This window comes from Lathamus discolor, chromosome 1, assembly GCF_037157495.1.
Source record: "Lathamus discolor isolate bLatDis1 chromosome 1, bLatDis1.hap1, whole genome shotgun sequence".
Taxonomy (NCBI): domain Eukaryota; kingdom Metazoa; phylum Chordata; class Aves; order Psittaciformes; family Psittacidae; genus Lathamus; species Lathamus discolor.
Window position 1 is genome coordinate 98,968,499 of NC_088884.1, and position 13,685 is coordinate 98,982,183.

At 40.9% G+C, this 13,685-nt stretch overlaps 1 protein-coding gene across 1 annotated transcript in view; it reads right to left on the reverse strand.

Annotated features, from left to right (window-relative positions):
• Positions 1-13,685, reverse strand: part of RNF150 (ring finger protein 150) — a 125,558-nt gene that overhangs the window by 48,922 nt on the left and 62,951 nt on the right. Inside the window, exon 2 of the mRNA XM_065687677.1 lies at positions 6,399-6,649. Within this exon, the coding sequence (XP_065543749.1) occupies positions 6,399-6,649 (251 nt within the window). The remainder of the gene's footprint in view (positions 1-6,398; positions 6,650-13,685) is intronic.

The following is a 13,685-nucleotide window of genomic DNA, read 5'->3' on the forward strand; positions in this document are numbered from 1 at the left end:
GTTCTTTGCCTTTCTATTTTTTCCCTCCAGCAGACCATGAATTGCTTACCATGTGGTATTTCTGACTGTTCCCCCATATTTCCAGAATACTGTTACTGTGCTGGCAGGGTCACAGCCACTCAGGATTAAAGTATGTAATCACAGCCTGACACAAAACACCCTGCTCTCAAATGTTGAAGATGGAGATGCATGCCTCTTCCAAGAGTCTTAAGAACACTGTGGGGCAGTTCATACAATCACGGCTAAGCTACCTCTACACGCTGTGTAGTTGAGCTTGCACATGCATCAGTGCTCCAAAGACTTGGCTGCTCACTTGCGCTAACCAAACAGCGAGGTAATCTGAAGACAGTCTCACAGGCTGGAAAGGTCTTCGAGAGGTCATGTACTCCCACTGCCTGCTCAAGGCTGGGCTGACTTCAAAGTCAGAGCTGTGTTCAGTCAACTTTTGACTATGCCCAGGAAGGGAGATTTCACAACCTCTGTGGATAATTTGTTCCAGTGCTTAACCACTCTCACAGTTTTTTGAGGTTTTTAACATACAAAACGGAATTTCCCTTGTTGTAATTTGTGACCATTACCCTTGCTTGTTCTATGTGCACCTCCAAGAAAAGTCTGAGTGCCTCCTCTCCAACCACCCATTATGCAGCTGCAGGCTGCAAGCAGAACCCTTCCTCCTCTTCTGCTCCTCTCTTGGCTTAGCCAGCTGAGCTACCTCAGCCTCTCCTCTGATGTCATGTGCTCCTGTCCCCAGACCATCCTCTGGTCCCTCTCCAGTTTCTTCATGCCTTTCTTGTACAGTTTCATGCAGCAACACTTACTCCAATGCCTTCTTGACAGTTTTATAACTGTTCATGATACAGTCCATCCCAATTTGCCACCAAGAAATGACCTGAATTCTTCTCTTCACTTCCCCTCTCCTATACATGTTTCCAGCCATGTGTTGTTAGATGGGAGAGAGACTTGGAGCTTTGGTAACTCAGGAGACATTTTAACTTTTCGGGCTGGGAATACTGCCTGTGCTGGAGTTCAGAGGGGCCTGTCAGCAGCAAGGGTTTCCAGCTGGAGGGGAAGCCTAAGAGCATAAAGCCAAAAATGGAAGGAAGTTGGAAATAGTTTGTAAATTGAGAGCTAATCACCATACAGATGCAATTAATAAACTACCACTTTGTTCTTCAGATTCAATTAAAATCACTGAATTAAATTTAGCGAGTAAGCTTATTGGATCAGAAAGACATGGAAGACTGACAAAACGCATGCAATACTGAAAGCAGAGAGCAATCTTAGATCTGGTTAAAGAGGTGAAAATGATCTTGGCTGTCATACGAGATTTACACCTGAGCTTTCCAGCGTAACTAATTATTACATGTGAGGGTATATCTTGTAGTTATACAACATCTTTTTATGTGATACATTTTTCTCACAGTCTCCCTTAAATAGAGGGATCAGACGAGAACTTGGAAACATTTCTTGCCAGCTATTTGTTTCTTTAATATAAATCAAAGAGAGACTGATAACATGCAGTAAGACTAAGAGCCATTATGTCCTGCTTCAGGAATTGCTTGTGATTCCTTTTTATCATTATTATTACTTAAACTAATGAAATGTCTCAGTTCTTTTTTTTTTTAACACATTCTTCAAGGGGAAAGGACAGGATTAAAGACTCATGCACATCTTTGATCTGGTTGTATTCATGTTTGCTTTTTCTTATCTATCATACATAGACAAGTTCATGACTTAGATGTAAATGAGAATAATTTAGTTTTTTAAAGAACAGGAATATCTTGGAGTAAAGTCATACTTTCAAAAGATTCTTCCATTTGAATGAAAGGCATGCTATCATTAACCAATGATTTCGTCTGAAAGATAAGAGGTGCTACAATAATTTAAGGGTTTAAAGTAAGGCTCAGTCAATCTCATTAGCAGGGCTGCAATATTCAGTACTGGACTGGAAGGAGTTACGCATATCAGATGCAGTGGTCCTTTGGAGATGGTTGAAAAGAAAGGCCAGTAGCATGGAAAGTATCACTGGTCTGTTTCTGAAGAAGTAAATGGCCACAGATGCTATGGAAGAGAAATTATGGTAACTGCTTCTCTCTTAATGGCCTTACTAAAATATCATCTTTGCAGGGAGAAGACTGTCTTGTGCCTTGCACTGAACAAAGTGTACCATCGGGATGAGGCATCAGACACACGTCCTGTACCAGAGATAAAGTTTATGGACTCCACCACAGGAAGCATCTTCCCCAGACTGCTGCAAAGATATGTCTCTATTCAGTGACACAAACCCGCTATTCAAAGCCACAGCCAGCAGTCTTCCTTCTCAGATAATTACTTGTCCCTCCACATGCTGCCAGTCACATACTAAAGTAGGCCCTTCACCGGGTATTAACCCAGGACACACAGTACTCTCCTCGGCCCTGGTGCAATCACTGCCTGCTTCGGCTTTCACTACCCTGCAAAACTCACAGAGCCCACCTGGTTTCAAAACAACTTTATGGAAAACTTCTTAACAAGAAACCAGTGGGAAGAAACGACATGGAGTAAATATGGCCAACAGGTCTGGCACTTAAACATCATCCCTTCACCATCTTTCCATTTCCCGTTTCACAGACGACAAAAAGAACTCTAGTGCTCTGCTATCACTGGTGAAATACGAAATCTGACACACTGACAGGACTGTTTTGTTGTTTGTTTGGCTTTTTTCTCACAGCCTCTGTCCTGGCTGTTACACGGCTGAGACAGCAAGTGACATTTTTCTGAATTATCTCCAGGACTTAGCTTGTCATGTAATTCCAAACTGCTTCCAATTAGCGATGCAACCTGGTGTCTCTTGATGCAAACAATTCTTACAGTCTTTCCGCAGAGAAACCCTCTCATCTTCAGGAAGGCTCCAGGAACAAGCCCCTAAGGAACCATATTGCCTATGCTTTCCTTACACAAATTTAGCCTCTTTAGATGAAAAGGGCATATTATCAGGATAACCACCTACATCTTGGACATCTTCTTAGGTGGCAAAAAAGTGGACAACTTAGATTTTCATCCTTGTGAACACTGCTACATATCTTCTACTTCCACATGTACTGTAGATTTGTCTGTGGTAGAGATACCCTTAAAAAACTGAAATTTAACCCTATTTGTAGCTGATACCTTGGCTGTAGGTGCACAAGCCTACAATGGAAGACAGTTTTGGTCTCCACTGCATTAATTCCCAGCCAAGCTGGAATGAATGGGCCAGGGCATTCAGTGAGAATCCTTTGACATCCTGAGCTCAAAATCAGGCACCTAACTGGAGTGAGCTGTGTCTTCCTTCTGGCATATGAACCTGGATTTTGCAGACACAGTGAGGAAGAGCACTGGCTGAAGATATACATGCTGTATGTCCAGGTTTCATCTCACTGGGGAGTCACAGGAAATGATTCCAGGTGATTCTTCGGTCTTTCTAGCTCTCAGTTGCTGGACTCATTGCTTTCTTGATGGATAATTAAATCAGTTCCTTTTGAGTTTATGGCTTGATGAGCAACTTATGCTATGTGCAAGAAAGGATGTGGACCTGGAAATAAGGATCACCATTTAAAAAAGGATAAGAAGGCAAAGGTGGTTATGAAGCTTGATAAAACACATGACACTGTCCATCAAACGAAGACATCGTTGCAATGGATAAGCTTGGAAGAGGCAAAGTAGAAGATGACTTCGGGAGACTTGGAGTGACTGAAGAAAGATATTCAGAAATCTTGCCTTCACGTAACGGTGCAACAGCCCTCCTTGGAGATAACGACTTTTTCTGCCACCCATATTTTGCAGTCAGCCACACTGTCCCATTCCCTCAGCACATTGCCCAGAATACCAATCTAGAGGAGGATGAAATACTCCTGGAGGTAACTCCAGTATCAGCCAAACATAGGAAGAGCATGTAAGATGGAGGTTAACTAAGAGGCCGATACAGGTAAACACAGAAAACATGGGCCCTCACAATCCTTTTATATCACTTGGATGTCAAAATGAATTTAAGCTGCTTTTTTTTTTTTTTTCTTTTTTAATTTTAAGTAGAGTCTGATAAATGAGTCACAGTTTTTTGCACTTTCAGAACAGGGCAGTCAGTCTGCTGAGTTAGATATTATCACATTGCAGGATAGGAACTGATAGCACAATTTCCTCTGAATTGTGCTGGCTCCCCCTCCATCTGATGCTCTGTTTATCCAAACATTTCAGCCTTTGGTTTAGCCTGAGTACATCAAATACAAATAGAAGGAAACATGGAAACATCTTTCCTAAAGGTGGCTAGTAATGAAGGTGCTTGTAACACATGCAAGGCTTTTCCCACAAGTAAGCACAACACCTTCATACAGACACATGCAAGTTAGAATGGCAATAACTTTTGAGCAGAGTGACAAAAGAATCCTGCTCCAGCAAAATAACACAGTTTGTCTTGTATATACCTGAATATACAAGATATTAACATAGAACTTTGTGATCCCACCCTTTTGCTACAAGAAAGTGCGTTAAAACAAACAAGCAGAACTTAAAGTGAAACAGAGAAACCCTCATGGAAAAGGCAAAAGGAAGATAAGCTCTTCTGAACTACCTACACTATTATATTCCATAGCTATGACTAAAATAAAAAAAAACCCATAGCAACTCATTAACACAAAGGGTTGAGCTTTGTCTGTGTATTGCTACCGCTTTTCATACAAAAAGAGCTAATAAAGAGATAAGAGATGTCAGGCAAAACTGGATGGAGAAAATATATGGAGAAATTCTAGCTTGCCCCATATCACTATTACAGCTTTGGCAAAAAAAAAAAATAAAAAAATAATTGCTTAGGAGGCATGCTTTGTAATTCTTCTGAAGAATAGAACTAGTATAATAATAGTTATTAAAACCCATGCAGAGGACAACTGCTTGTGCACATGTTAATCTCATTCAGACTTTGGAGAGAAAATACTGAAAAGGAAAGCTGCTTGAACATATAAACGCATCAGTTCCAAACTATAGCATATTACCTGAATGAGCTACTTATTTTGCTGGGTTTCATGTTTATGTATGTCTATTTACACTGCTAATCTGCCTGTATAATTACTTGATTGAAAGCACACTTACGGTACTCACATACATAAATTAGGCACACGTGCTTTTGCAGCCAAAGCATCTAAAAATTATCACAGCCGTCACAGTCACAGTGAATCTGCTGCCAGTGATGTTCAAATTCCAGCTGGGATAGTCTCATTCGTGCTATCCAAAATTTCATGCTGTATATTTAAAGGAAAATATATTCTTTCTGTTTGTAAATACAGAGCAGCTGATCTCTATCTCAGAGAATGCCTGAGTTTCAGTAGGGGAGAGGGAGGGATCCCTATAGGTTAAGCATATATTGCGGAGTGTGTCACAATACTTTACAAGATGATTATTAACACTCTCAGTTTTACTTTTTCTGCAGAGCAAGCAAGGCCACTGTCCCCCTACCCTGACAGTAATTTATTAAGGGTCCAGAAACATCTCGGAATTACAGTGCATTTTTTCCCTGCAGTAAAATGGCTATCTCCTCAGATTTCATACACTGAAAGCATTTTATACTGCATCATTAGAATGAAATGTAGAAGCCTCAGCTTCACAGGTCTGCTGATGCCGAGATAGTTGCATCCAGACAAGAAAAGATTAAATTTATTATTATCATTGCTATCATTATTCATTGCTGAACTACCATGAAGATGCACAATGCCTTATAAATGCAGAGTGCCTCAGGACCTTGGGCTCATTCCCAGTGCTGTTGACTTCTCTCCAGCTCTATAGGTTTTGTATCTTTTTCAAGGGGTTTGGACAAGATGCCAAAACAAAAAACAATGGTTTAATAATATTGGTGGCTATCACTACAGCATTTACATATCATTGTCAGAACAGGGACATGTTGCTTTTCAAGCCCAAGACTTTTCTGAAGTATTAAAATGAAAACACTCTTTATTCCTTTTTAATTTCTTCTTCTATTGTGAACCCTTGTTTCACACATAGACATTTACATACCTCACTACATTTTAGCCATCATTTTGATCTCAATGGTCATTAGCTATATATATTCTATGTCACGTGGGCATAAAGGCAATCTTTTCACTAGTAAACATCAAATTTCTGTCTATTTCTTGTGTGTTCTGCATGAGAGAAAATCCCCATAATATATACACACTATATTTATTCATTTATTTTTTTCCTGAATCTCACCCATATTGACAGAAGTCTTGGCTATTCCCAAACACAGGCATTTTTATATCCCCATTCTCTTTACTTCCTTGCTTTTTGTTTTGGTTTGGGTTTTTTACCACACATTCACAATTTCCTCAACTTTTACGTTGTAAACTGATCTCATGGTGATTTTTTTGAAACACAAACAGCCATTCAGCACTGCTCACCTGATTTCTGTCTCTGGCATTTGCGTAGCGGAATCGCTGGATGTAATAGAAGACCAGCCATGCCAGCGAGATGATCATCAGCACAATGAAGGAGATGGAGACGAACACCACAGAGGTCCGGCTAACGTACTTCTGCAAATTGCGTGTCCCAATGGTTATGTACATCATCACAGTAATGTTCCTCTCCAGGAGGCTAACTATCTCTTTTCCTTTGGGTTCAGGAATCATTATTGCTACAACATCTTCTAGGCCTATCAAAGAGAAGAGACAAAAAAGAAATCTTAAGTAAAACAAGTGATTACCAAAAGGCAAAACAGTAACAAAAAAACTCCCCTTTTTCCTGTTCTTCCCTCCTGCTCTCTAAGAGGTAAGTCAGATGTATCTGGTGAAGGTTTCAACTAGAATCAGTTACATAGGGTGCTTCTATGAACTAATCTCAGTGAGATATACAAAACGTGTTTCATGGGTTGACACAAACACAGATTTCCAGCGCTACTGAGGCTTATCTTATTGTTGTAAGCACTGCAGAAAGGGAGAGGTGCTGCAGCCAGTACACTTCCATTCAGCACTCCATGTACATTTATCATAGCCCATTTTGCAGGGTCACGAGTCTGCCAGAGAAGCACCTCTGCATTCAGATCAGAAATATTTTCAATCACAGATCTCCATGTGGTTTCACAACCTGAACATCCCAAAGCATCGCTGCCCTCGCCCAGGGCTGGCAATGGGAGATGACTGCAGAGACACGAGCAGCTTGACATGTTCCCAGCTCACCCGCCGCCTTGTGCCACCAGATGCTCCTCACAGCCTTTAAACTATCACTTTACGGCTTACTATTAGGGATATTCTTTCTACTTCTCAAGGCAAGTATGTAGACAATTTTTACAACTAAGCTCTGTTTTGCAGTAGTCAGATCCTGAATTGTATTAAGCAGCTAAGGACAAACACAATGTATTTTCTGTAGAAACATGCTAGAAGCAACAGCATACGAAATGATCACAAACTGGCATTTAGAAAGAAAGGTAGAAACTGGGGGTGTCTGAAGTCAGAGACAATGCTGAGGTGGGGTTTCAGAATGAAAATCAGCTGAAATCCCAGGAAATGAGCCAGCACACTGCTAACCCCACAACTACCTGTATTTTGACTGTGTCAGGACAAAGTGCTGCCCGCCTTCGAACATTCATGGAGGCGGGAAGGGATCGCTTGGCTGTGAATGGAGATGTGAGAGGGTGATTTGTGTTTCCAGCAGCATCCCCCTCCAAGCTGATATCCAACCTGAGCTTCACTGGGGCAGCACTATGAACTGGTCCTCATGCTCCAGCTCAGACATTTCCCCACTGAAAAATCCCTGGTGGGGGGGCATGAATCGGATTTTCAAAGGGATGCTAAAGTCCAGGAGGTGTCTAGCAGGATTTCAGATATACTAAAGCAGACAGGTGGGTGGTGTTCACTGGAAAATGCTAACTGTAGTGGAAACTTTATCAAATTCTGCAGGGTGCCTGGATCAATTTGAGGTACTGAAATTGCTGTGGCAGACTGTTGTTACTCGCACACCAAATCTGCTGCAAAGTTGGGAACTGAATTCCCCTCTCTCAAGTTTTGGAATAAAAGTGGAACCACCACCACTCTTCCTCGCATGAGACTTTCCATTATTACACTTGCCTGATCATGAACAGGCCAGTCAGCGAACAGGAGGAAATCAATAGCTTGGCTGAGTCAAGAATTTTAGGTATCCAAGATAGGAAACTTAAACTTTCTGCTCATACTCCTCTATAAAGCATTAATAATTTTTAGCTATTTCGCTTTATTTGTCTAGCAAGAGCCCACCTTCAGCAGCTAACAGAAATCTACCTTTGCAACTCTTCTGGCACCTGCTTATTACAAAAGGCTAATGCAAGCATTACCCTAACAGCGTAGGGAAAATTTGCCATGTCCCAAAGTGGCTGAGTAGGGCACTGGTGCCATGCCAGTAATTTTCCTGCAGTCAATAAGACAAATTCTCTGGAGCAGTGCTTAGCTGTCCACATGCCTGCCTTTGTTCTCTTTGCTTTCTTTTAAGAAAATAAATACTATAACATCACTCTACAAGAAAACCAAAGCAACCACCTCACACACAGCTAAAGAGAACCTTTAGTGAAAAATCTCACAGCTGAAAACACTGACATTAATTTCATCAACTCCTCCCACAGTTTTGACCTATTCACTTGTCCAGTGACAAGTGAACATCATCGGTACAATGTGGGATGTACAATTTCAGGTATGTATATGAATAATATTACCTGAAAGCCTATGAAAATGGGAGATACAGACAGAAACATTTTCAGTTGAAAATATAGGTAAAGTATTTTAACTCTCCAATTATCTTAAATCTTAAATGTCTTTAAAAATCTTAACAGTTTGTTTAATTATGTTTAATTCAACTCAGTACAGCTTAGTATGCTTTTGGAGAGCTGTAAATAAAGGGCTCAGGCCAGATACGTATGACACGTTGCAAACACAGAAACACATTCCATTGTTCAGTTATGAAATTAATATTTTTGTAGTAACAAAGCACGCACCCACAGTAAATGTCCTATCTTTCTTTAATGGAAAAGTAATGAAAAAGAGGGAGGGGAAAAAAAAAGTGATCTCCTGAACGAATTTAACCTCGTTCCTTTTTTTCATCACCTGCCCTTTCTGATTAAGCTACAGCACAGCTTTCTGGCTTTGATTCACGGTGGAAATATAACTGGTTTTGAACAGGAGCGCAGCCATACAACTCCCTCTTCTGCTCTCTCCTCTTTACATCTCTCTGCTAGGATGGCCTGCTGTCACCTTGGGCCTAGGGCCTTTAAGATAGTTTAAAAAACCACAAGATATTAAGTAAATTGCCATGGATATATGCTAAGCAAAACTGCATTCAGAGCTGGAAAGCAGCTATTGCAAGAGGAAAGCAGCTGCTTTTATTTATTCAAACCCTTAATATATTCAAATTTCAGAGTATCTAGTTACTTTCTTGGAAAACATTGCTATTTGTAATGAAGCATTCTTGGAAAAAAAAAATAACCAAATCTGCAGCAAATAATAATCAAGTTTGGATTTTTTTTTCTTACATTTTATTGAATTTATGATAATTTCTTCAAGGCACTATAGAGAATGATATTTGATCAATCAAGTCATTAAGCTAAGTTTTTGATCTCAAATATGCTCCATATTGAGAATAAAATAATAATAATGAAAGCAATTTCCTCTTTAATACAACAAAATGTTTGTATTACTCAGTTTCAGTATCTCATGACACAGAAGCTCTGAATGCTTGAAAATATATGAAACATGAAAACTATACACATTAAAGAAGGGAAATAAGGTAATGAGACATCAGTGTTAGAGATGTGTTTCTATGCCCAGGTACACATTTGTTTAACAGACTTAAGAAATGAGAAAGTATGTGGCAATACCTACTGTTGCTTCTCTGGTGAGTTAAACAGTAATGATGCCTTTCATTAAGTATACCCACAATAGTAAGTGTATTGTGTGGCACTTGTTACCTAATGCATTTCTTCTCTTTTTCTGGCCAAGATTAATGCAGTTTTACAAGAATTTTTCAGTAGCTGTCAGGATGAATCAGAGATTCATAAATCAAAGTCATTCAGGCTGTAGTGAATGGATTTTTTTTTTTTTCTTTATTGGCTTGGGATACATTTAACATACCAATGCTCTCTCCTTATGAGCCAATAACAAATCAAGTAAGGTAGAACCTACAGGCATTTGAGTGATTTAAGTCACTTTAACTTGCTGAAGTGTATTTGCCTAATCAAATATTTCTGGGGAGAGAAATTGTGCTGCCAGTCTTCAGGCAGCTTTTCCGTTTCTGACCTCTGTGCCATATGGCAGCATTAAATTAGGTTAGGTATTAGGAAGAAGTTCTTCAGTATGAGTAAGGTGAGGCCCTGGCACAGGTTGCCCAGAGAAGCTGTGGCTGCGCCATCCCTGGCAGTGTTCAAGGTCAGGTTGGACGGGGCTTGGAGCAATGTGGTCTAGTGGATGGTGTTCCTGCCCATGGCAGGGGGTTGGAACCTGGTGATCTCTAATGTCCCTTCCAACCCAAACCATTCTATGGTTCTATGATCTGTGGAGCAAAGGGTGATGGATACTGAGTCTGCAGCAAGCACCAGCTGCCTTCCCAGACCTACACATGGCAGTGGGTGACGGAGCTGTAAAGCAGTGATGAAGTCAGAGTGTTTTCAGTGGCAAGATCTGCACTTCAGAAAAAAGACCTGGAATACTCTCTCGAAACCTTCATCCTCCACACAGTACCTGGCTATGGACATACTTTTCAGCTTGGATACTTTTATGCAAAATTGATGCCTTTTTCCAGCATAACAATCTTTTCACTGGTGACAGAGGAAAAGAAAGACTTCAGTTCTGTAACAGTGGCTTCTGTAGAAGAAATGAACAGATTTTACATCTGAAGATGTACGCCAATCCTCCACCTTGGCCACAGGCTGTGCTGACAAACCTGTGATATTTCTTGAGTCTTCTCAGGGAGCCTCAGGAGTGATACTGAGCATGGTCCTCTGCTCTCCTAATTAGCAGTCAGGCCCAGCAGTGGCGGGCTGCTGCTTTAATGCTTTGTCAATTTTTGATGGTGGCTCTAAAATGGTATGTTTCTGACAGAGCTTAGAAGAGAAGATTTAATTCTTCATGCTTGGCAACTGCCAGAAGTCACTCCGAGAAATAATTAATCGAAGTATTTGAATAGAATTCCAATTTGGGAGTGATAGAGTTTTCTCCAAGATATCCTATCAAGACATAAATAAGGAATTCTCTTATGTTGTATATCAAAATCAAGTACTCAACAATTCCTTTTCCAGATTTTGTAACTGAAAACTCAAACACTATTTTAGAGATTAGAAACTGTCCTGATAAAACAGCGTTCAGTCCTGCTCGGAACTCAGGAATAGAAACCTTGCAGGAGGGTGCAAGAACCTAAGCAATCCTCCCTTCTTGAAGAAATAATTTCACTTTTAAGGAATCAACTTCAGTAACTAGCAGCTATTAGAAAAAAGCAAACCAGATGCATACCTAAACAACTTGACAGCCTGCCTGTGCCCAGTTCTGCAGTCTGTGGTCTGTGGGTCCAGCCAGCACCATGCACTGTGAGCCAACACGGCCATGGTGCCTCCTGCAACCTCAGCAGTGCTTGCTCTGCACAAGGACTTACTGTGCTGCCAGCCATGTGATGGTTTATCTGCTGTAGCTCCTGCTCCTGCCTGTGTCCATGTGAATGGATTTTACCATACGATCTAGGTGACATGCAATATTTTAAAGCAAGTTTGGAGCAAAGCAGAGACATTTTTTAAAGAATACTCCTTTTTTGTTTGTTTGTTTGGTTGGTTGGTTTGGTTTGTTTTTTTTCTCCAGAACAACAGCTCAGCTATAAAAGTAGTACTCAAGAGAACGAAAAGGAAGAAAGGAATCAGTGTGATGGTGCTGTAGTTCCGATGGTCTAAACTGTACCCATGAATGGCCAATTGGGCTATTAGAAGATACCACCTTTTGCTACACACCTCGTTCTCTTTGAAAATACTATCACTTGATAATTGCGTTTGGTTTCTTTACAATGGTATTACATGGGAAATGGTACATAAGTTAAGCAGATGGCACTTCAACTCAATTTTAACACCATCTAAATTGTTCTAATATTTTTGTGGTTGCAACAAGGGCTCTAACTGTTTAACATCATTCAAAGAGCAGTCAATCTGTTTTTCTGTTTAGTGCAATTACAAATTGACCAGAATATCAGCTGTTAATAGTGTTTCTCCTTCAAAAATAAACATAGGCTTAAATTACATTTTTGTGAACTAAAAAATGACTTTTGGAAACCAAAGCAGTATTTTAGAAAAGCTGATTTCTGTGCTTCACCCATTTCAGAGAACGAGCAGCGTAATATTGTGCAAACAACCCTCTACACTCTTAGGTAGGCCAACTGGGAAGCATTATTGGTAAGGAAGCAAACTGGGTAAAAGGACAGTTCCCTGCAGGAACTCTCCCTTATGGAGCATTTATGGCATTGGTCTCAAATTGAAGTACCAGTAAATGAGATTATAGAAAAAATTGGCACAGAGAAGAGCCATATATAGTAAGTAATAGTAATACAGTGGGTGCATCATATATCATAGGTGAAATGACTACGAACTGTCATCTATAATCTCTTATATAAAGTGTCTCAATGCCAGAGGACTAGAAAGGACACCAATTTCTAATGAGGTTTCATAACAGATATGGACAACTACAGATCAGATTGTCTCAAGTTATTCAGTGAGGTTCCTCACCAAAGACTCTAAAGCAAAAAAGGCATCTCTGAATAAAATAGGAAGGGCCTCACATGAGAAAATAAGGGGCTAAAAGACAGGATCTTGGTGTTCAAAACATCATAGAGACACTAAGTACAAAAGACAGCCAGGAACAACAAAATGCTGGAGGCCAGGAGAGTGATTCTGGGGAGGCAGGACGAAATGTTCACCCCATGCTTATAACTCTTCTCCAAGCAGCTGCTGTTTGCATTATGAGAAACAGAGGGACAGATGCAACTTTGGTCTCAAACCACAGACGCATTCACTGGGAACTGAAAGTTGTAAATCCCCTGCAGAGAAGAAGGATAAGTCAAGCCATGACAGGGAAACAATAGCGCCAAAGTCAGATGTCTGATTATGCCAACAAGTACCTCTCCGAGGCGAGTGAGGAAACCATACCTTGTTTCTGCGTCCAGTGACAAACAAGAAAGGACTGGGGCTAAGACAGTTGGTGCCTCTTGCTTCTCAAAGCCCCAGTTTAAGGCTTGACCGGAGGCAGAAGGGTGTGTGTCTGACTTGGAAGAAAGAGGGTGGGTTAGTGTCTCAGAGCTGTGCATGCCAGCTCTGCTGAATACCACACCGGGTTCTGCAGATGGGCCCATCCACCACTTCTCTGTGTTCATCCCAGAAAGATCACCACGGGAAAGGGATGGATGAGATATTGAGCAGGATTTCACCCTGTGGTGAGAGAAGGCTGCAGAGGGGGATGTAGAAGTCTTTGCCAACCCACTTCTAAGGCCTGCAGGCACTGCCTGCTCCTTGGTACCCCAAACTGGCAGCCCCACTCTGCCCTCACACTTTGAGAGGTATAGGATTGCTGCCTGCTGGGAAAGGAAGGCAGAAGTGTGACCATTCTTTGCCCCCACTGCTAACTCTGAGAGACACTAGGCGGGCAGAGCTGACTCCCTTCTAGGGTACCCAGCCTGAGATGAGGAAAAACACATGGAAAGAT